At 42.8% G+C, this 22,926-nt stretch overlaps 1 protein-coding gene across 1 annotated transcript in view; it reads left to right on the top strand.

Moving 5' to 3' along the window:
• Positions 1 to 865: 865 nt before the first annotated feature.
• Positions 866 to 22,926, top strand: part of REELD1 (reeler domain containing 1) — a 31,061-nt gene continuing 9,000 nt past the window's right edge. The window contains exons 1-5 of the mRNA XM_077755884.1: positions 866 to 943; positions 1,088 to 1,177; positions 17,087 to 17,321; positions 19,112 to 19,365; positions 22,618 to 22,840. Of these exons, the coding sequence (XP_077612010.1) occupies positions 17,257 to 17,321; positions 19,112 to 19,365; positions 22,618 to 22,840 (542 nt within the window). The 5' untranslated portion in view covers positions 866 to 943; positions 1,088 to 1,177; positions 17,087 to 17,256. The remainder of the gene's footprint in view (positions 944 to 1,087; positions 1,178 to 17,086; positions 17,322 to 19,111; positions 19,366 to 22,617; positions 22,841 to 22,926) is intronic.

Below are 22,926 nucleotides of genomic sequence, written 5' to 3'. Positions count from 1 at the left end.
CTAACAGTGGGGTTGAGAAACCTGGGTTCCTGGAGCTTTCATTACCTCATTAGATTCCAGAGAGAACTAGTGATTGGTTCCTTCCACGGTTTCAGAAGCTGGGTCTGGATAGATTGCTCTGGTTTGGTTTTGTTGTTGCAGGATAACTTAGAAATTCCCAGCTAATATGTTCCTAAATTAAAAAAAAAATGCAGAAGGTGAGAACCACCTTTCCATAGAGCAGGTAAGCATTACCCCAAGCCACTTATTGTGGGGAGATGCTCTTGGAGTCTTCAGTATGCATCAGAACCGTGCTCTGTAAACCATTTCAGAGGCATGGGGTGTACTCCATCTAACACTGATTGACCCTTAGCACTTTCCATACGTTAGGTTTATATGATGCTCACTTTTCAGTGTATTTGGAACCCTTTACAAGTACGGATCTATCCTGTGAGAGTGAATGTGCTGCCCATCTTGTTGAAAGATAACTTGTTAGTAGGCCCTGATCTTGGAACCAGGCAGAGTTTGCTTCACACCCTCTGGCGGATCTCTGAGATGCCGGAAGTGCAGCAGTAGACCACCACATGGCTGCTAAGCCCCGTCCCCATTTCATTGGCCACCTGAGCTAATCCCCACACTCTCCCATTGTGGTTGCTGAACAAGGCAGTCTCCTTTTTTCCAGATGTGGAGACCTAAAGCAAAGAAGCAAAGATTGCCCCGGGTCACTCGGGGAATCACTGCCACTAGAGTAGCAGTTCTCACTGCTATTTGATCAGGCTCTTAAATGTCAAACTCCTGTCCGTTGATTCCGTCCAGTGTGCATGGAATCAATAAATCAATTTTCTCTTGTCTTCAAGCTCCCAGTAATCTAAATTGGAAGGTCCCGCCCGAGGTGTGCTCGTGGACTGCCGTCCCCTGCATTCAGAGATGGGCTGCTGACGGTGATTTGTTGTCACTTACTCAGGTATGACGGGCAAGATCACAGGTAGCCAGCAGCCCTTTGCACACTGGCCCAGGTAGGACCCGCCCCTTGGCTGGTGTCTGCAGACAGTTTGCAGTCTTGCTTTTCTTGAGATGACTGTCTCCTAGAATTTGTTTTTCTCTCCAGAGCGTCCCTATTCCTAATGACTACATGACAGGCTGTTTGCCAGTGGCCCTTCGCTGTGTCTTCATGTTAGAAGCCGCATCATCAGACGCAGTACGTACACAAGAGTTGGAGGCAGGCTGTGTGTGACTCTCAGTCACCTCTACCTTCCTGGCCCAGGTCTGGCTGGACCCCTTGTCCTTCGTCCCAGGCTCATTTGCTCCGATGGCTAATAAATACAAATAATTTGGTGCTATGTCAAGCGCGAGGCCTGCCAGGCCACTCAACCATCCTCCCTGTAACTCCTCACTGTCCTTAAGTGTCAGCCCACACATGCTACCCCCACCACCCATGACACCCCTCTGTACCCTAATCCCGAGCACATGTGAGGCTTACTTAAAATCCAGCTAGGTCCCATCATATTTCACGGTAAATATGTTTTGCTTCATATACTTACTTAGGGCATCACTTTTGCTGTTTCTATCATTTCTCAGTTATTATAGAAACTTTTTAAAATCATTTTTAAAAGTCTTTTTCATTGAAACTGGTCACTTTGAAAACTGTGAGGACAAAGTCCAGGATGTCAAGGGATGTAGTAGGCTTTGATCAAAATGTCATATTGTTTCAGAAGAAAAGAGAAATATCTATATTATGAAATATTAAAATAGAGGGTGGAGAATAGGCACCTTCCTCCCACCTCCCAGTTAGAAACATTTCCCACAAGGGGCCACTTGGGTGGCTCAGTCATTTAAGCGCTCTGCTCTGACTCAGGTCATGACCTCATGGTTTGTCAGGTAGAGCCCCATGTCAGGCTCTGTGCTCACAGCTCAGAGCCCGGAGCCTGCTTCAGATTCCGTGTCTTTCTCTCTGCCCCTCCCCTGCTCTCGCTCGCTCTCTCTCAAAAATAAATAAAAACATTAAATTTTTTTTCTTTTTTAAAAAAGAAATGTGTCCCACATGGATTGCATTTTGCCCATTCAGGGAAATGAAAGTGTTTTAACCAAAAGGAAAGCCAGGTTAGAGACTCAAGCTATCAGACAATTTAAAGATCCTTCTTTTTATTAAAAACCCTTGCAAACTTCTAATACGCTCGTTTTTTATGTCATTCGTTCTCCTTTAATGAATGGAACTTCTCCAAGGCCAACACATTTTCTTTTTCCTTCCGTCTTTCTTCCTCTGTTTTATGGGAGAGAAACCAGCTGTCAGACTCCACAGTTGCAGTCCCTGACTCCACCCCTCCAAATTATACAGGCATCATTTCCCTCAAAGTTGCCCTGATTCTGAGTTCATGTCAGTTTATTATTCTAACAAGCCGACCATTCCTCAAAACTCCTACGTGGAGGCGAAAGGGGTGTGTTAAAGTCACCATTTGACTTCCGCGGGAGCAGGACTCCTGCGAAGTCAGTGACCTATCAGGGAGCTGGAGAATGAGCATCGCTGAGCCAGCTGCTTTGGGAATTTAACGAAACAGGAAGGAAGACATTCCCATCTGCCTTGTCGAGTAAGAGACGCATTACTCCAGTTTAGATTGGAAAGAGGAGACAAGTTAACTTTGGAGCCATTGTAGACTGGAGGCTCCCTGAGGGTAAGTAAGGCTGTATTTTGGCATTTTATCTCCAATGCCTGAAGGTGTCTGCCACATTGGTGTTCAGTTTGCTGTCCTCCTGCTGACGACTCCACAGAAACTCAGTCTTGATGCCCTTAAATAATTTACCTCTGTCTTTGGCAAGCATTTTTGCTTCCAGATGGAAATACTCTCATCCTCAGTATCAGGCCCATTATTATTATTACTTGAAAGTTTGAAAACACTGGCAAGGAGGCAAGTTACAGGGCAATGGGGACCTTAATGTTCTAACATATGCTGGAGGTCCATCCTGCTACAAGGAGACCATCTGACATGTTCTTGGCTTGCCCGGCTGATGGTTCCATTGCTTGGAAATTAGAGGACATACCAGGGAGGGCTGATACTGGACCTGTAAGGAGGAAATGCCACCCAACAGGGAAGTGATGGTAAACTGAGCAAGAAATTACTTTGTCACCCTGGTATGTGTACCAAGGAATAAAATAAATGTTGCATGAGGTCAGACATGTCTCCTGGCCTTTCTGAAAGTAGATGTCAAAAAGTTCAGAGAAAATGTCACCTGTGGGAAGAGAATCCAGAAGACTAGGAACCTTTATTTATTTATTTATTTATTTATTTTAAGTATACTTAATTTGAGAGAGAGAGCGCACGTGCACACATGCAGGATGGGGGAAGGGCAGAGAGAGGTGAGAGAATCCTAAGCAGGCTTCATGCTCTCAGCACAGAGCTCAGCATGGGCGGGGCTAGATCTCACAAACCATGAGATCATGACCTGAGCCGAGATCAAGAGTCAGATGCTTACCTGACTGAGCCACCCTGGCACCCCAGGAAACTTTTAAAAGTCTCCTATACACAGACTGTAAAGAGAAAGTAAAGGCCAACACCTTCAGAGGGTTCTGTGTAGAAATATGGAATAGCCCACAGGTATTGAAGGCTGGCTTTCTGCTGGCCGCTGTTCTAAGCTCTTTATAACTCTTAATTTTTCCCAACAACCTCACGAAAAAGACTTTATTCCTTCTGCAAATGGGGAAATCTAAGCTCAAAAAGGAACTTGCTCAATATCCTCAGCTAGTAAGGGGCAGGGGTGGGATTTAAGCCCCTCAGGTTGGCTCCAGAGACTTTAAACCATCACCTGAGTGTGTCAGGAAGCCAGGACCCCCAATGAAAGGAGGTTTTCTAGAATAAAGCGAACGACAAAAGAAGGACAGGCCTGCTTGTTAATGAGGACTGCTCAGCATTAGGTATTAACAGGCGGCTGCTATGGTCTTCCTTTCTTTATTCTTTTTTTACTTTCTTTCTTTATTCTTTTTTTAATGTTTATTTATTTATTCTTAAATAGTTTATTGTCAAGTTGGTTTCCATATAACTCCCAGTGCTCATCCCCACAAGTGCCCTCCTCTGTGCCCATCTCCCCCCTTCATACCCGTCAGCCCTCAGTTTGTTCTCAGCATTCAAGAGTCTCTCATGGTTTGCCTCCCTCCCTCTAATGTTTATTTATTTTGAGAGAGAGAGAGAGCACAAACCAGGGAGGGGCAGAGAGAGAGGGAGAAGGAGGATCTGAGGCCGGCAGCGCAGAGAGCCTGACACGGGGCTCAAACTCAGAAACCGTGAGATCATGGCCTGAGCTGAAGTCGGACACTTAACCACTGAGCCACCCAGGCGCCCCACCTTTCCTCACTCTTCAAAAGGAGGGATCGCCAAACTGAAAACCCTGCTGGGAGAGAAACAGTCCATGCAGACACTGAAGGCTGTGCGGCCTCTTAAGTCAGCTCCAGTCTCCAGCGGCACCGATGCAGAGGCCGCTGCACAGAACAGCTTGCTGGCGACCCGCTGCTAGGAGCTTGCGCGATTCAAGAGATGAGAGATGAGCAAGAGCTCTGCCTTAACAAAAGGAGACCTAAAGGATAGGGAGACAACAGACTGGTAAAGTTGTTAAAAACTTGCACTACTCAAAAAAGGAGAACAAGGCTTAGAAAGAAAAGGTGGGGCTTTTGTTTTGTTTTGTTTTGTTTTGTTTTAGAAGGCAAGGAAGAGTCACTTGAACAAGTCATATCAAGACCACACAATAGTTTATCATCAGAGTTTCTAAACTACTGACCTACAGGAATGTAATTGTAATGTCCTCACCGTCACCATCATGTCATCCTGGCTAACAACCACTGAGCAGTCTCCGTTTGCCACATGTCGTTTAAAGCGCTCAGCATATATCACCTCATTTAATGCTCAGGACCAACCATCCTGTATCCTAGTAATGGCCTTTAAAAAAAAATTTTTTTTTTTTACATTTATTTTGAGAGACAGAGCACAAGTGGGGGAGGGGCAGAAAGAGAGGGTGACACAGCATCCAAAGCAGTCTCCAGGCTCCGAGCTGTCAGCACAGAGCCCGCCACGGGGCTCGAACTCACATACTCGGTCTCTCTTAATCTTATCACGTGGAGCACCACTTCTCATCCTTGTGGACAGAAATAAAATAGAGTAAGGGCACCTGGGTGGCTCAGCTGGCTAAGCGTCCAAAATCAGCTCAGATCATGATCTCACAGTCTGTGGGCTGGAGCCCCGCGTCAGGCTCTGTGCCAGCAGCTCAGAGCCTGGAGCCTGCTTCAGATTATATGACTCCCTCTCTTTCTGCCCCTTCCCCACTTGTGCTCTCTCTCAAAAATAAATAAACATTAAAAAAAAAGAAAGAAAACAGATAGTCGTTAGTATGATCAGAGAATGCACAACTGATTCCTGGAAATGGAAGGATTTAAGTGTACATAAACACAGCCGTGTGGTACAACTGTGCTTATAATGTTACAATCTGTTCTTGCTTCTATACAGCTTAATATTTTCAGCAATTACTCAGGTAAAGGGAAAAGAAAGAGTTTTCAGGGGGTGTAGTGCAGGTAGGGAAAGATAATACTAGAAACTGAATGAAGAGTGAGAAAGCCCAAGGAACTGGATGAAGAGTAAAAGCAATAAACTGGAAGCAAAAAGCACTTCAATTTAGGGTTTGGGTTTTTGTGGCTTTTTTTTTTTTTTAAAGTATATAACACAGTTTGGGGAGACCCAGAAATACTGAATCCCATCGTTGGAAGGAATTCTTGGTTTTCTAGCTCACCTAAGCATTCCCACTAAATCTACTTCAGTGTTTTTAGTTCCACATGATGGGAGATACAATCAATTTAGTGGATAAAGATCAGTAGTTTAAAAAAGTAAAACAAAAAAAAAATCAAAGTGAACCACTTATAGGAATTATTAGTATTATTGTGTGAGCTTTTGTTTCCATTTTATTCTTGGTTGTGTATGCCCTTGATGGTGATATAAAATTTATTTCCTACTGTGGTCAAAAAATTTGAAAGCCACTGCTGTGGCCAATTCTTAAAATACATTTCTTTCTTCATTAATATACACTATCTATGGGGAAATACAGAGATTTGTACTTTGTACAGATATGACTCACAGGAAGATTTTTTTTTCTCATGTAATATTAAATTTAAATGTGTCTCATTGTAGCTTGAGCACAGTGGCTTTATCTCAGCCTGCTACATACTGGCCATACGATCTTGCTCACATCATTTCACGTTAAATAATATTTTTTAATGTTTATTTTTGAGAGAGAGAGAGACAGAGAGAGTGCAAGCAGGAGAGGGTCAGAGAGGGAGACACAGAATCTGAAGCAAGCAGGCTCCAGGCTCTGAGCTCTCAGCACAGAGCCCGACACCAGACTCAAACTCACAGGCCATGAGATCATGACCTGAGCCAAAGTTGGACGCTTAACCGACTGAGCCACCCAGGTGCCCCTGATTTCATATTTTTAAGCCAAAATATCCTAATCTATATAAATGAAAATATTACTAATAAGAAAACAGTAACACCTTCCAAAACCAATGTGATGATAAAATCTTTCTTTCTTCCTTCCTTTCTTTCTTTCAAATTTCTTTTTAATGTTTTATTTATTGCTGAGAGAGAGAGAGAGACAGCACGAGCAGGGGAGGGTCAGAGAGTGAGGGAGAAACAGAATCTGAAACAGGCTCCAGGCTCTGAGCTAGCTGTCAGCACAGAGCCCGACGTGGGGCTCGAACCCACGAACCATGAGATCATGACCTGAGCCGAAGCTGGACGTTTAACTGATTGAGCCACCCAGGTGCCTCACTTTCTTTCTTTCTTAAGAAGGCACTTTAAAAACTCTGAAGATTTTACAAATACTATTCTTCCTTAATAGCTCTTAAATTCACCTTGGACATTCTTGTCAACCTTTCAACTATTTAAATACAGTTATTATGAAACCTTCTCCCCTTGAATTGAATCTCCCTGTCCAGCTGCTCTTCAGAAATGTGTGGTTCAGAGTCTACAAACTGCTCTGGTCACTTTTCCAAATGCACTCCATGTTGTATATGTTTCTTCTGTTTTATTTATTTTTCTCCTGCATACTCATTTTAAAGTGAGCATGCAACAGGAGGTACGACATGCAAGCAGTGTTTTAGGCACGGGATATTATTGATGATTACTTGGCTGTTTCAAAACTTGTTTTTAATGTTGGGATATACTTGTCTTTCACAAAAATAAAACATGGTGCCCAGAATCTAATTCCCAACGTAGACTAAAATCTCAGAATATAATGGAACAATTATGCCCCTTGTTTGAGAGGCAAAATTGCACGAAAATTTTTGCCCTAGCTGTTTTGTTTTTTAGTGACTTTTCAGCTTAAAGCTCTAACGTGGTTTTTTGTTGTTTCTGTTTTTAGTTTTTTGGTTTTTTTAATGCCTGTGGGTGAGGCGTATCTTCTCCATCTTGGGCTTATGCCATTGGTTTTTTTCTGACCTAAGGAAAGCACTTAACATTTGTCCTTGTTTAATTTCATCTTGTTAGATTCAGCTCATTGCTCTAGACTGTCAAGATCGTTTTTCATCATTATTTTGTCATGCAGTCATCTGGCTGCTCCTCCCAGTGGCTGGTCACCCACAGGCCATATTCTCATGCCTGCTACACCTTCCTCCCATAGCCCTGGAGAGAAGAAGACACAGGAAACCCCTGTCCGGGTGACATGATGGAGTAGACAATGAGTGACCTTTAGGGGAAGTCGCTCGGACTGTTTACAATTCTTCTTCTTGTCCTTGTGTTATTTTAGTACATTCTTTTCTCCCTATGGTCTATAAAGATAGGAAGAAGCAGGCAATTGATTATATTTACCTTTTTTACTTAGCTGCTAGGAAGCTCAGAGACTGAACCAATCATTCATTTTTAATGGGTCTAAAACATTCAGAACTCCAGAGAAATAAAATAACACTTGTGGTAGAAGCTTTTTTCTAAATGATGTGTTTATATTATATAGTAATATATGTAATTTTAAAGAATTTGGCTACATAGAATAAATCCTACTTGGAACTGTTCTATTTCTTATATATCTGAGATTGTGTTCTATCTATACACACGACACAGAAGCAAAACATACTAAGAGGCTGCCATATTTAAATTTTGTTTACATTTAAACTCTGTTCAAATACTTAATATTTTCTACTTAACTATAGATCCTTCAGTAATATAAATGTGAATCTGGCTTTGGGAAGGAAATACAGGGACTTCTGTGGCAGGAATGACATCCATGCTAACCAAAATCTGTTTCTCCAAATCGTGGGATAAGCAAATAGACCGGCCTAAGGTTGAGTGACATGAGAGGGTGAAAGTAGTGTTAGTGGCTCAGCCTACGGTAGATCTTTCCTTAAATGTTTCAGGGTGCTGTTGCCACGTGGATTTTGCTCACTTTACGGCAGCATTTTTATGTGAGGGAAGAATGAAGCACTGGCCTGGGATCAGGAAGTCTGCTCTCTCTCTCAGCCCCTCTAGACGGCCGTACAGTGGGAGGCAGAGGAGTACATTTCTCTGAAATGCCTCAAACTCACCAAGATGGGGGCCACCCTCACGTGTTAGAGGCGTGCGCAGAGGACCTCAATAGTTCAATACTGACGTTGGGTAGTCAGATTCCTAGCAGTAGGTTCTGGTGTAGTAGTGAGGGGCCGAGAGGCCGACTTCTCTGGCTGTTTATCAGGAGGCCAGTGAATGAGGCCTGTCAGTTTTAGGTGTCTGTTTAGTAGAACAAAGAGCTGTGGTAACAGATTGTGACAGAACTACAGGTGGTGTGGGAGGAACACAGACCCAGCTCTGGAGTCCAGGGTCATAAAGCAAAAGAAGGAATTTGTCCTGCAGAAATGATCTATAAAAGCGAACCAGAGAATCATGCTTGGAGCTTGGTCTTTGCAGCTGCCTTGAAAAATATCTAAAAAGTAGGTTAAAAAAAAAAAAACTTAGTGAAGTCTTTCACATTCGAAGATTTGGTATTCTCCATTGCCGAGGTGGGAGGAGGGAGCTAAGCAAATAATTTGCTTCTTTTTGATGCAGAAATGATGAGAGGTTTGGATTGCTTCTATGAAGGAGAACAAACTCTACTGTGACTGCTTCTATGGTGGGAGATGAAGGGGCATTGTAGGGGGTGAGAAAATGAGGGGTGGTGTTTAGATACTCAGGTATAACGCTTTGTTATTTTACTTTATTTTATTTTATTTTATTTTATTAAGTTTATTTATTTATTTTGAGAGAGAGAGGGAGAGACAATCCCAAGCAGGCTCCACGCTGTAAATACAGAGCCTGATGTGGGGCTCAATCTCATGAACAAGGCGCCCCCTCCCTCCCCGTCTTCCTTAGAATTTTTAAACACACCCCAATTTGAGAAAATCTTTCATTGCTGGAAAGGAGTAAAGACATCTGGCAGAGTTCAGTAGGAGGGGCCCTGACGTCCAGTTCCACCACAGTGGTTTTCCTTGCATGCCTTGGAAGAATGGTTTGTCTGTTCATGGTAGCTTGCAGTGTTAAAAGGTGAGGTCTTCAGTCAGGAGAAGTTCTAACTAGACTTCTTACTCACTCAGAGTGGCCTTCCAAACCCTGGTCCTAGAAGTAGGACTAGTAGTGTTTCCTCCCATCCTTCATTTGCTCTCCAGAGCCGGCACAGGCCACTCTCTATATGCTGAGTTGTCATGGACATCTGATGGCAGATGTGATAGCACAGGGGTTAGGAGCACAGGCTCCAGGAGCGCCTGGGTGGCTTAGTCGGTTGAGCAACTGACTCTTGGTTTTAGCTCAGGTCATGATCCCAGGGTGGTGAGATCGAGTCCTGTGTCAGTCTTTGCACTGAGTGTGAAACCTGCTTAGGATTCTCTCTCTCCCTCTCCCCTACCCCACCCCCCACCGCATGCACACACGTGTGCTCTCTCTCTCTCTTTCAAAAAAAAGTAGCTTCTGGGGCGCCTGGGTGGCTTAGTCGGTTAAGCGTCCGACTTTCGCTNAGAAATGATCTATAAAAGCGAACCAGAGAATCCATGCTTGGAGCTTGGTCTTTGCAGCTGCTTGAAAAATATCTAAAAAGTAGGTTAAAAAAAAAAAAAACTTAGTGAAGTCTTTCACATTCGAAGATTTGGTATTCTCCATTGCCGAGGTGGGAGGAGGGAGCTAAGCAAATAATTTGCTTCTTTTTGATGCAGAAATGATGAGAGGTTTGGATTGCTTCTATGAAGGAGAACAAACTCTACTGTGACTGCTTCTATGGTGGGAGATGAAGGGGCATTGTAGGGGGTGAGAAAATGAGGGGTGGTGTTTAGATACTCAGGTATAACGCTTTGTTATTTTACTTTATTTTATTTTATTTTATTTTATTAAGTTTATTTATTTATTTTGAGAGAGAGAGGGAGAGACAATCCCAAGCAGGCTCCACGCTGTAAATACAGAGCCTGATGTGGGGCTCAATCTCATGAACAAGGCGCCCCCTCCCTCCCCGTCTTCCTTAGAATTTTTAAACACACCCCAATTTGAGAAAATCTTTCGTCGCTGGAAAGGAGTAAAGACATCTGGCAGAGTTCAGTAGGAGGGGCCCTGACGTCCAGTTCCACCACAGTGGTTTTCCTTGCATGCCTTGGAAGAATGGTTTGTCTGTTCATGGTAGCTTGCAGTGTTAAAAGGTGAGGTCTTCAGTCAGGAGAAGTTCTAACTAGACTTCTTACTCACTCAGAGTGGCCTTCCAAACCCTGGTCCTAGAAGTAGGACTAGTAGTGTTTCCTCCCATCCTTCATTTGCTCTCCAGAGCCGGCACAGGCCACTCTCTATATGCTGAGTTGTCATGGACATCTGATGGCAGATGTGATAGCACAGGGGTTAGGAGCACAGGCTCCAGGAGCGCCTGGGTGGCTTAGTCGGTTGAGCAACTGACTCTTGGTTTTAGCTCAGGTCATGATCCCAGGGTGGTGAGATCGAGTCCTGTGTCAGTCTTTGCACTGAGTGTGAAACCTGCTTAGGATTCTCTCTCTCCCTCTCCCCTACCCCACCCCCCACCGCATGCACACACGTGTGCTCTCTCTCTCTCTTTCAAAAAAAGTAGCTTCTGGGGCGCCTGGGTGGCTTAGTCGGTTAAGCGTCCGACTTTCGCTTAGGTCATGATCTCGCGGTTCGTGGGTTCGAGCCCCGCGTCAGGCTCTGTGCTGACTGCCAGCTCGGAGCCTGGAGCCTGTTTCAGAGTCTGTGTCTCCCTCTCTCTCTGACCCTCCCCTGCTCAGCTGTCTCTCTCTCTCCTAGAAATAAATAAAAATATTAAAAAAAAAAAGTAGCTTCTGTTGGTAATATAATAAATGCTTGGACAAAAGGAGCCCAGACTCCAGAGGTCATCTGCTATGGTGTACAACTCAGCTCCTCCTCCTATTAGCAATGTCACTTTGGGCAAGTTGTTTAAATCTCTCTACCTCTCAGTTTCCTCACCTGTGAAATGAGGAGAATATTAGTGCATCTTCTATGGGGTCGTTGGGAGGCTCAGATGAGTTTGTATAAGTAAAGTGTTAGATGTGTGCCTGGCGCATAGTAAGAGCTCAATAAATGGCAGTTATTATTCCTCCTGCCCTGGAAAAATTGGAAGAAGAAGAATAATTAAAATAAAGGACATGCTAAACTATTTAACTGATGGCTGACAATGAGCATGATATAGTGTTCTGCATGGGAGCTAAGCAATTTTAAGATGATTCTAACCCTCCAGGAGTTTAGAGCTAGGTTGATAGCAAAAAGCACGCAAAGTCCAAGTCCCCTGAGGATAAAGAGTTCTGACTTCTACTTCCAGTACTTTCCACCCCTTGTTTTCTTTACTTTAGTCCCGCTGGCTTCCGGCTGGCTAGTGAACACACTTTCGGGTCTTGATGTGGCTTTCCCTCTGTCTCAAACCCTCTTCCTCTGATGGCCAAGGTCTAACTACAGCACATCCTTAGACCCTGGCTCAAACATTGTTCTTCCAGTGAGTCTTTCCCCGGCCGCCAAATGGTTTCTTTCCTGGCTTTATTTTTCTGCAAAACTTTCATCACTGCTTAGTAAAATCATTCTTTTATTTGTGAGAAAAAAAAAAAGAGTGCACATGGAGTCGGATTCTAAAAAGATGCTACAAGACTGTTATATATGTAGCAATCCCAGGAATTATTTCAGTTCTGAGCTTTGAGACTAGTTTCTGGCATCCAGTCACAAGATGTGAATGTTTGGGTTTTTTGAAAGGGAAAAGGAAATTTGGAACCCCCGATACTCTTTTTTTTCTATACTGTCGTAATAAATACGTGATCATCTCTCCCCGAAGCATTTACCCCATTGTTCTGTGATCGTCTGCTGACGCGGCAGTCTCCACTGTCAGCCCCTCTGACACTCTGTGTTACTCATCTTCATATCCCCAGCCCTGTGTACATGGCCTGCCCTTGATAGGCATTTATTTACTCAAAGGCTGGCTGAAGGAGTAAATGAGGGCTGGGGGCATCATCAGCATATCTAAAACTGAACACCATAAACTTCCCCCTTTCGTTGGATGGATGTCAGTTATATTATTTGCTCGGGCTTTCTAAATACCGATTTCTTTTCTTTTCTTTTTTTCTTTTTTAAGCCTCTTTGGCCTCCAAACAATCTCCACATCTTTCTGGTTCTTCCTTTTGCTTCCGTCTACTCTCATCAACACCCCTGTCTCTATCACCCCATATCAGGTGCCCCTTATTTTATTTCTGAATAATGACCACAAGCACCATCCCATCTGTCCCTTCCACTTTCATACATTTCTTCAAGTTAACCTTTTTTCTTGGAATATTCTATTATCCCTGTTTATCCAAACCACACCTCACCTCTAAAAGCAACCATCTCCTCTTGTTTCTCATTGAAATATCCCTCTCTGCTCTAAGTTCTGGTAGCCTGGCTTTATCTACTTTCTGACAACAGCTTACATTTACTTCTGTGCATCCCTGTGCTGGTACATCTGGTCTCCACAACACTCTTGTGAGGAATCTAACAGTGCCCGCATTGTACAGATGGGAGAAATGAAGCTCACCAACATGAATTAACCTGTCTAAGGTCACGCAGCTGGCTGTCTCCATCTTACCGCCTTACCCCAAGTAAAACATCAGCTTCTGTAAGTGCGAAGAGATCCTGTTGAATCTTTGTTGCATCACAGATGGTCTTAGGTATTGCTCTACAAATAATAAGCATTCAAATAGCGATTAGCTTTAATGGCCCCTTTGTCTGTATTGTTCTTTAATAGGGAGAATGGAGAAGAGGATAATTGGGTAGAAAAAGAGCACTAAACCATCCTTTCATTTTTTTTTTTAATGGAACAAAGTGAGGCATAGTCTGGGGAATGAAGCAAAAGTCACCAAGCCTGGTAAATGTACAGAAATGCCCATGGATTCCCCAGTTTTAAAGTATATTGAAGTTGAGTTTGAAGAAAACGAGAATTTTTCTCTTTTCTTACACACATTGTCCCAGCTCTCCAGAAATCTGCAGGATTCAAAAAATTATCTAGGTAAATATTAAAATGCTCACTACAATAATGATGCTAGAATAGCCAATGGCCACGTAAAAACACTAGTGCATTTCAGTGGAAATCCATGACCAAGGCGTGAAGTTGTGAGTGACCAGAGGCACACGCTCCATTTCTAGAGACTGAGCCTGACAGAACATCTACCTGTTGGCCGGGGTTAAGGTCCCAGGGGCGGGAGAGGCCTTGTGAGCCCTGTTGCCCTGCAGGCCCCTCCTTTCTGAAGATTCAATGGGCATTTGCAAAAACTTTTTTAAGGCTGACTCTTAAACCAGGAGTGACACAGGATGGTGTCAGTGCTGGTAGTGTTTATACGCCAGTTGGTAATTATGTGCCGTATCGCGTCACCTCAAGGTGTTCTCGGGGTAGCTCATTCTTCTACCATTTGGGTAAAATAAAACTTTAAAATATGCATAATTCTCAAGCTGGAAGAAACGTAGGATTATTTGATTCAAACCTTTTATTTTACACCTGAGGTGACCCAGAGAAGTTAAGTGATTTGCAGAAGGACACGCTTCTAATTTATAACCAGAAAACCCACCAGGAGACTTTTCCTGTAGTTCCTAATATAATCATTCTAGTCAGGGCCATGGATGTTAATGTAAGGACTTAGTCACGTTAATGTATCAGGTCCAGCTAAATTGCCAGTGGGAAATGACTTGAGCAGATTCAAGCAAAAACACCATGTTTTCTCACTTTTCTGGTGCACACAGCTTGGTGTTCCTCACATTGGAACGGGGATTGGGCTCCAGAGGAGCCTGGGATGCTCTCTCTATTGTGCCTGCTTTGGTCCTTGATTCCCCTTTGGCTCCCTCAGGATCAAAATGTGTCCTTCCCATGCTAAGGGCTAACTGCTTATTATTTGTTCCTCTGTGAAACTTCAGAAGGACTTTGGGATACAGGTACAAGAATTACAGTTAGCTCTGTTTTGTAGATGAGGTTACAGAGGTAGTGGGTGGCAAAGCTGTGGTGAGGAACCCGATCTATCACAGCCTGAAAGCTGTGTGATCTTCGGCAAGTTTTGTCAATGCTGTCACTCATTTGCCTCCTCTCTAAAATGGGATGATAATAAGGTGGACCTCATAGTGTCGTTGTATTAATGAGATAATTAAGTAACTAACCAGTTTAGTAGACCAATGCCTGTACTACACAATCACTGTAAATGTGTTATTATTTGTTCTTACTATTTTCCCCCTCAGCTGCACTGCCTCTTCTTACCTGTCTTGCTCCTGGTACAACATAGCCTGACCCTGCGTCATGACCTCTTTGCCCAACCAACTTCTGTGGTTTCAACCTGTGCTGTCAATATGGTAGCAGCTCAGAACCTGTGGTTTCTGAATTCTTTCTTTTCTTTCCTCTTTCTTTCTTTCTTTCTTTCTTTCTTTCTTTCTTCCTTCCTTCCTTCCTTCCTTTTTCTTCCTTCCTTCTCCTTCCTTCCTTCCTTCTCCTTCCTTCCTTCCTTCGTCTTCCTTCCTTCCTTTTTCTTCCTTCCTTCCTTCCTTCCTTTCTCTCTTTCTCTCTTTCTTTCTTTCTTTCTTTCTTTCTTTCTCTCTTTCTCTCTCTCTCCCTTTCTCCCTTTCTCCCTTTCTCCCTTTCTCCCTTTCTCCCTTTCTCCCTTTCTCCCTTTCTCCCTTTCTCCCTTTCTCCCTTTCTCCCTTTCTCCCTTTCTCCCTTTCTCCCTTTCTCCCTTTCTCCCTTTCTCCCTTTCTCCCTTTCTCCCTTTCTCCCTTTCTCCCTTTCTCCCTTTCTCCCTTCCTTCCTTCCTTCCTTCCTTCCTTCCTTTGTCTTCCTTCCTTCCTTTTTCTTCCTTCCTTCCTTCCTTCCTTTCTCTCTTTCTCTCTTTCTTTCTTTCTTTCTTTCTTTCTTTCTTTCTTTCTTTCTTTCTTCCTTCCTTCCTTCCTTCCTTCCTTTCTTCCTTCCTTCCTTTCTTCCTTCCTTTCTTTCTTTCTTTCTTTCTTTCTTTCTTTCTTTCTTTCTTTCTTTCTTTCTTTCCTTCTTTCCTTCTTTCCTTCTTTCCTTCTTTCTTTTCTTTCATACTTTAAATGGGGCTAGTCCGGACTGAGATGCGCTGGAGGTATAAAATACATACTGCATAGCAAATACTTACTGTGCAAAAAGAAAGCAAAATATCTTGATACTTTTTTATGTGATTGCATGTGAAATGATAATGTTTTCAAAATATTGAGTTAGATTAATGTATTCTTAGAATAAATTGCACTTGTTTCTTTACTTAAAGAAAAAAAGATAATTATAGGGATGCCTGGGTGGCTCAGTCGGTTAAGTGTCTGACTACTCTTGGTTTCAGCTCAGGTCATGATCTCATGGTTCGTGGGATTGAGCCCTGCGTCTGGCTCTGCACTGACAGTGAGGAGGCTACTTGGGATTCTTTCTCTCCCTCTCTCTCTGTCCTTTCCCTGCTTGTGCTTTCTCTCTCTCTCTCAAACAGCTTTTAAAAATGACCATTAAAGGAATGTAAATTACATATATGGCTTGCATTATGTTTCTTTTTTTAAAATATAAGTTATTGTCAAGTTGGCTAACATACAGTGTATACAGTGTGCTCTTGATCTTGGGGGTAGTTTCCCATGATTCATCACTTACATACAACACCCAGTGCCCATCCCAACAAGTGCCCTCCTCAATGCCCATCGCACATTTTCCCCTCTTCCCAACCCCCCATCCACCCTCAGTTTGCTCTCTGTATTTGAGTCTCTTACAGTTTGCCTTCCTCCCTCTCTGTTTGTAACTATTTTTCCCCTTCCCCTCCCCCATAGTCTTCTGTTAAAATTTCTTGAGTTCCACATATGAATGAAAACATATGATATCTGTCTTCCTCTGAGTGACTTATTTTACTTAGCTTATACCCTCCAGTTCCATCCACATTGTTGCAAATGGCAGGATTTCATTCTTTCTTATTACCAAGTAGTATTCCATTGTATATATAAACCACATCTTCTTTATCCATTCATCAGTTGATAGACATTTAGGCTCTTTCCATGATTTGGCAATTGTTGAAAGTGCTGCTATAAACATTGGGGTCCATATGCCCCTTATGAATGCTTGCATTATTTTTCTGTTGGCCACTGCTGATACAGAGAAACCTCCTATGTTCTCTGTGAGATTCTCAGGAGAGGATGTGGTTCAGCCCTACCCGAGGAGGAGGAAGTCTGGAGTGGGGTCCAGAAGTTTGCAATTCTTACACTTTCCAGATGATGCTCATGTTGTGCTCTGGAAGCCCCACTTTGCGAACCACTGACCTACAGGCTCTGTGCTATTATCAAAAGTCTCGGGTGATTCTTATATGTCTGCAAATTTGTGAACTCCAGCCTCAGTGCCATTGAAAGGGGAGGGGGTGTGCTTGTGGTACATTTTTATACCAGACGTTGGTCTCTGGCCACGGCATCCATCCTGCTTTACCAGGGATAACTTCTTCAGCTCACGGTGACTCAAGAAGCAGAGAACACTGAGCTGTGTTTGACTGAGTCATTCTCCCCTTGAGAGGGAAACCAAGAGAAACGGGTGGGCTCCTGAGGAGGGTGCCAATCCAGTCGTGTGCTAAACCAGTTCCAGTTCCCTCTGGTTTGTCTCACAGGCTCAAACAACGTTGGTGTGGAAACCGTGTGTGAGTATGTGATTAGGGCTGGACCTGGACTCAGAGGGGACGGTTCCTGTGGATGCTGAGGATTAGCGGTAACAGCTGCTATCCTGCCCATTAGAGGAGAGACAGAAAAGACTTGAGAGAAGAAAAGACTTGTTTAAAGGATGTGTCTCTGCAACGCGGAGGGGAGAAGCCTTTCCATCAAGCCGGAAGGAAAGTGTGTTCCTAAGTAAGTGGTGTCTTTCTGGGTTAGGCGGATAAGGTGCTGGTGGGAAAGCAGAAACCTCAAGGTTTAAGGAGGGGAGGGTGGGTGTTGAGGCTGCGACCGTGGTCTGTGGGATGTGGCCCTTCTCGCCTTCCCCTGTAGGCATCTGTGTTTGGTCTGATATGGGGAGAGAAGACCACCTTCTGCCATCTACAAAGGCTCAAGGGACATCTCTTTGTGGCCCTTCTGGAATAAAATGGAAAAGGCCCTGTGTCCCCTCAACTGAGGATGTGCCTTTAGAGTTCATTGTTCATTATCTCTTAATGTGTCTGGGAAACTGTAGGAACGGTCCCTTGTGGTGCAGAGGTTTTTGGCTTTTTTTTGCCTCATGGAAGGCAAACCTAGTAGAGAAAGGTATTGCCTGAAAGACCTTTAAGACAAGTCCAAGAGATTAGAGTTTTGGGTCACCCTTCCATCTCCTTGTTCTGGGCCACGTAAGAGGTGGCGGGGGGGGGGGTGAAGACAGGATTGAGCTAGATGACACTGGATTATTTGCTGTTACGTATTTGTGGCTACTTTCACTAAATTTTAAGTATTTTATTCTTACCTTTTAAAACTAGCTTACTAGACAGGGGGCTATTGTCACCTTGCATTACTCTTTCGATCAACATGTTAGCTGCCCTTTGAAAATTCTTGTGTATATAAACAATTTCAAAAAAACCTACTTTAAAAAATACCTGACCATCCTGAATGGATTATTTTCTTTAATTTTTTTAAAGCTTATTTATTTTGAAAGAGAGAGAGAGAACACAAGCAGGGTTGGGACAGAGAGAAGGGGGAGAGAGAGAATCCCAAGCAGTCCCCACACAGTCAGCGCAGAGCCTGAAGTGGAGCTCAGATTCATGAACCATGAGATCATGACCTGAGCTGAAACCAAGAGCCAGACGCTTAACCCACTGAGCTACTCAGGCGCTCCCGAATGCTTATTCAGAGAGCTTTCACCTGTCGTACTTGCTATCTCTCACATTATTCTCATCTGAGAACTCCTTTTTTTTACACAGTAAACTTTTAATTCTTTCCGTTGATGGCATTAGAGCTGGGAAACAAAAATGAAACTTACTCTATAAATGTTCTTTTATCCAATCATTTTATTCTATTCCTGAGTCAATTTTTTTTCTGCCAATAAATTTAACAATGGGTCGGCTCAGATGTAGCTTTCTCTGCTCATCTTCTCTGTGAAAAAGTAGTGAAATAACTAAATCCAGTCAACAGAAGGAAAGACAAGAAGATATCAAAGTGTTGCAAATTTAACAGTTACTTCCAAATAATAGATAGTCGGCAGAAATTTTGTAGCATTCAACTGTGTAATTTGCAATTGTAGAGATAAGATACTAAACCAAGCCACCATATGCCGTGGGGCCTGACCATATTGGAGTACTAGATGCCTCACTTCAGCAATAATGTATTATAGCTCACACTGCCCTTGGAGATCAGACAGCTTGTAAAGAGTTCACATTAGGATACAAATATTTTCTGGCCTTATTTCTTTGACTTAATTAAATCCTCTCTTTAAAAAGAAACAGTCTGGTCTCATAAGAAAATTATAAGAGAGGTTTAAAAAAAGTATTTAGAAATGAAACACTTTCTACAGCCTGGTACATCTTTTTGATCTTGACCTTGAACCCTTGCAATCTGGGGAGGCAGCACTAAAGCTATCTCAGGTTTAAAGACAGTATGGGATTTAGGTCAGTTAAAGGCAGTGTGGATTCAGATCGGTCACATTCAAAAGGATGTCATATTATTTTCTTAAATAGCATCGTATTGAAGCTGTTACTTCTTGTGACACAAGACAAGGGTAGGATGAAGGTCCCAGCTGCCCTCACAGGCTGGGCTTGTACAGCTCTCTGCCTGGCTTCCTACTCAACTGCCTTTTCCCATGGTGCTGGCTCGGTGGCCTGTGAGGACATGCAGCCCAAGCACATTCAAGCCCAGCCTCAGAACCCCCGGACGCACCACATCACCATTCACACCAGCAGATCTTCCTACTTACCGGGAGACACCATTCCAGGTATGTATGGGAGAGCTTTGAGAGACCCCCAAACCCCTAGTGACAAATTCCAAGCTGTATATGTCCCAAGCATGTGTTTTCTTGGCTAAAGTTTGACTTAATCCTAAGAAGCAATCATTTAGCTGAAGATAAGTATGAACTATTTGTATCATGAAAACCACATAATGAATCTCTGTATTGATACTCATTTTTACAAGAGGGCACAAATAGCATTATAATAAAAAAATCCATCCTTATAAGATAAATATAATTACCCTGAGCAAACTTCATGTATTGTGTATATGTGTATGTGTGTGTGTGAGAGAGAGAGAGAGAAATAGACTTTTGGTTTTCATAATTTAAAACTAACGTTATTTGCAGAGTGAAAAGACTATTTCCTGCTATTTTAGTTTAAGCGCATGCAAAAACAGAGAAGAAACATGAGTGCAGGTGGTTTATTGGGTGGTGATTCCAGGAAGTACAGGTGAGGAAAGGCAGACAGGGAAGAGAGAGACACCAGTAGGAAGTTTGAGACTGGGCAGGTCACTGCTGTGGACAAGTGGGGCTCAATTCCAATGGACACCCTCAAAGAAACCACACAAAACATGCCTCTGAATCATCTCTCAAGAGGTTGGAGGGGCTGGGGCACTTACAGGTTGAGGGTAGAATCCCCATCACAAACACACACACACACACACACACACACACACACTTCAAAGTCATGCCTGCTTACCTTGGACCAAGCTCCCAGCAGAAAAAGCAGAGAAGAAATCTACAGGCACTGAAAGTGGTAGCTGAGTGTTGACAGAAAAGCATCTGTGCAACCACGTGTGAACTCAAACACATCAGCTGTGTTCACTTTACCCCTTTTTGATTTTGCTAATTCTTTTTTTTTAAGATAGAAGTTCTTTTTTTAATTTTTTAAAATGTTTTATTTATTTCTGAGAGAGAGACAGCATGAGCAGGGGAGGGTCAGAGAGAGAGGGAGACACAAAATCTGAAACAGACTCCAGGCTCTGAGCGAGCTGTCAACACAGAGCCCGATGTGGGGCTCAAGCCTACTAACCGTGAGATCATGACCTGAGCCGAAGTCAGACGCTTAACCTACTGAGCCATCCAGGTGCCCCTGATTCTGCTAATTCTTTTGATGGCAATTAGAGGAAATAAATCAAATAAAATTTACTCTATAAATATTGTTTTATCCAATCATTCTNTGACAGCTCAGAGCCTGGAGCCTGCTTCAGATTCTGTGTCTCCTTCTCTCTCTGCCCCTCCCCTACTAACACTCTGATAAGTAAATAAATAAACATTAAATAAAAAAGAAAATGATAGTATGTGTAGAACATGCTGGGGCAAAGGCAAGAGACTACTCAAGGCTAGGGGCAACTTTTCTGGGGTTCCTACCACCACAGTACACACCCAGGCACCAGCATGAAGGGATCAATCAGCACCCCCGTGTTCTGTGGCTGAGGGAGTGAAAATGGGGGGGAGCTGTAAAAATGACCCAAAATACTGTGACACCCAAAACTCTAATAAAAAGTGACCTGAAGGAAACATAATTGTATTGTTATTGGAAGTAAGACAACATATAAGACAAGAGCTGGAGGGAGCACTTCATGGATTCTATAAGGGTCACATACAACTTTGTTGTGCTGGGATCACCTTGTTCTCTTTTCTGTTCTTTTTTTTCTGGGATCCCACACTAATCTGTGAGCTCCTTGAGCTCAAGGACCGTGTTGTCCTGCTCATGGATGTGCGCTCATGCCTAGCACAATGCCTAGTTTTAAATAATAACTAAATATTGTACAAATGCTTATTAATGAAAGTTCAAATGCAATGGAAAATAAAATAATCGCAGACACTAAGTTGCATTTAGCAAGCCTATACACTTATACCCGTGATTTTAGCTACTCATTTAATTACAAATGAATTTACCATAGTATTTTATGTCTGTAAGAAAAATTCCTGCAAGTGGAGTTGCTAGATCAAAGGGAAACTGCATTTTGAGGCTTTTTTGGTGTGTGGTAAAATATATATCATATAAAGTTTGGCATTCTAATTGAAGTGCACAATTCAGTGACATTAATTTCACAGTGTTGTACAACCATTACCATTATCCATTTCTAGAACTTTTTTTATTACCTCAAGCAGAAGCTCGGTGCCCATTAAATAGTAATCTCTATCCCTCCCTCCTCCCAGACCCCGATCATCTCCATCTTTCTGTCTTCATGATAGTTTACCTGCTCAGGCACCTCGTGTAAATGAATTATGCAATATGTCATTTTGTGTCTAGCTAATTTCATGTTACTGTAATGTTTTCCAGGCCCTTCCATGTATCAGAGGCAATTAATTGAATTTTAAATATGGAAAATATTATTAGGTTGCCCCCTCGAAGAGCTGGATAGTTTTTGGTACTAGCACTAATGAATGAGTGTTCTAGTTTTTCCCCAGTCCCATCAATACTGGTTATAATCACACATTTTAAAATTTGTTAGTATGATAGGTTTAAAATAGTGTCTCATTTATAATTTTCTAAATCATGATTGACCTTGTTTTGTTTTCTGTTTGTGTCCTTTGATAATTTTAAGTTTGGTTATCTTTTTATTGATTCACTAATACTCTTTGTTTCTGCCTGTTTTATATCTTTACAAATACTTTTCTTAGTTTATAAGTTGTCTTTTGATTTCTTCTATATTCATAACTTTTTAAATCATCTTTTTCTTTATGGCAATTGGGTTTTTCTCAGGCATTTTAAGCTATAATATTTTTTACAAACCACATTTTTCCTAGCTTTTTTGTATTTCATTTTTTAAAAAATGTTGTGATGTTGTATTTATTTTTGAGAGAGAAAAAGAGAGAGAGAGAGAACACATGGGTAGAGGAGGGGCAGAGAGAGAAAGAGACACAGAATCTGAAGCAGACGCCAGGCTCTGAGCTGTTGGCACAGAGCCGGACATGGGGCTCGAACTCACAAACTGTGAAATCATGACCTGAGCCAAAGTCAAATGCTTAACCAACTGAGCCCCCCAGGCCCCCCCCCCCCGTCCTTTATTTAAAAAAATTTTTAATGTTATGTATTTCATTTTTACATAACTTGGTTCTAAATCAAATTTATTTTGGGTGTGAAATAACACTTCAACTCCCACCCCCCTCCATGAATTGTTTACTTTCTGAGGGCTTGTCTTGAGCTGTTAGTTTCGACAATACCCATGTAAAAGCACAAATGGCACCACGTTAAGAGTGCTCACCCCGAAGGGATGTGTTCCATTGCAGTGACCCTGAGGAGCAGTCGGGATTTCATGGGATTTCTACTGCAGGCTCGAAGAGTCTCTGATCATCAAATAGCTGGCACTTTTGTTTCCATTCCTCCTCATTCCAAACCAATGGCTTGTTTTCAAGAGGCTGACACAGTCACCCACTCTGACAAGTCCCGGAAGAGAAACCTGGCCTTCGAGTGGCAAGCTCCTGCCCAGCCTGTGGGGGACATCAGATTCCTGTAAGAGTGAGTCAAGTGCTGCTTCATAGTAAGGGAACCTTACACTTTGAAGAGATGGGGCTTCTCCTTTCCCTTCCTTCATACTT

The sequence above is a fragment of the Crocuta crocuta genome, unplaced genomic scaffold, assembly GCF_008692635.1.
Source record: "Crocuta crocuta isolate KB4526 unplaced genomic scaffold, BGI_CrCroc_1.0 scaffold112, whole genome shotgun sequence".
NCBI lineage: Eukaryota > Metazoa > Chordata > Mammalia > Carnivora > Hyaenidae > Crocuta > Crocuta crocuta.
This window is presented reverse-complemented; position numbering and strand designations above follow the sequence as displayed.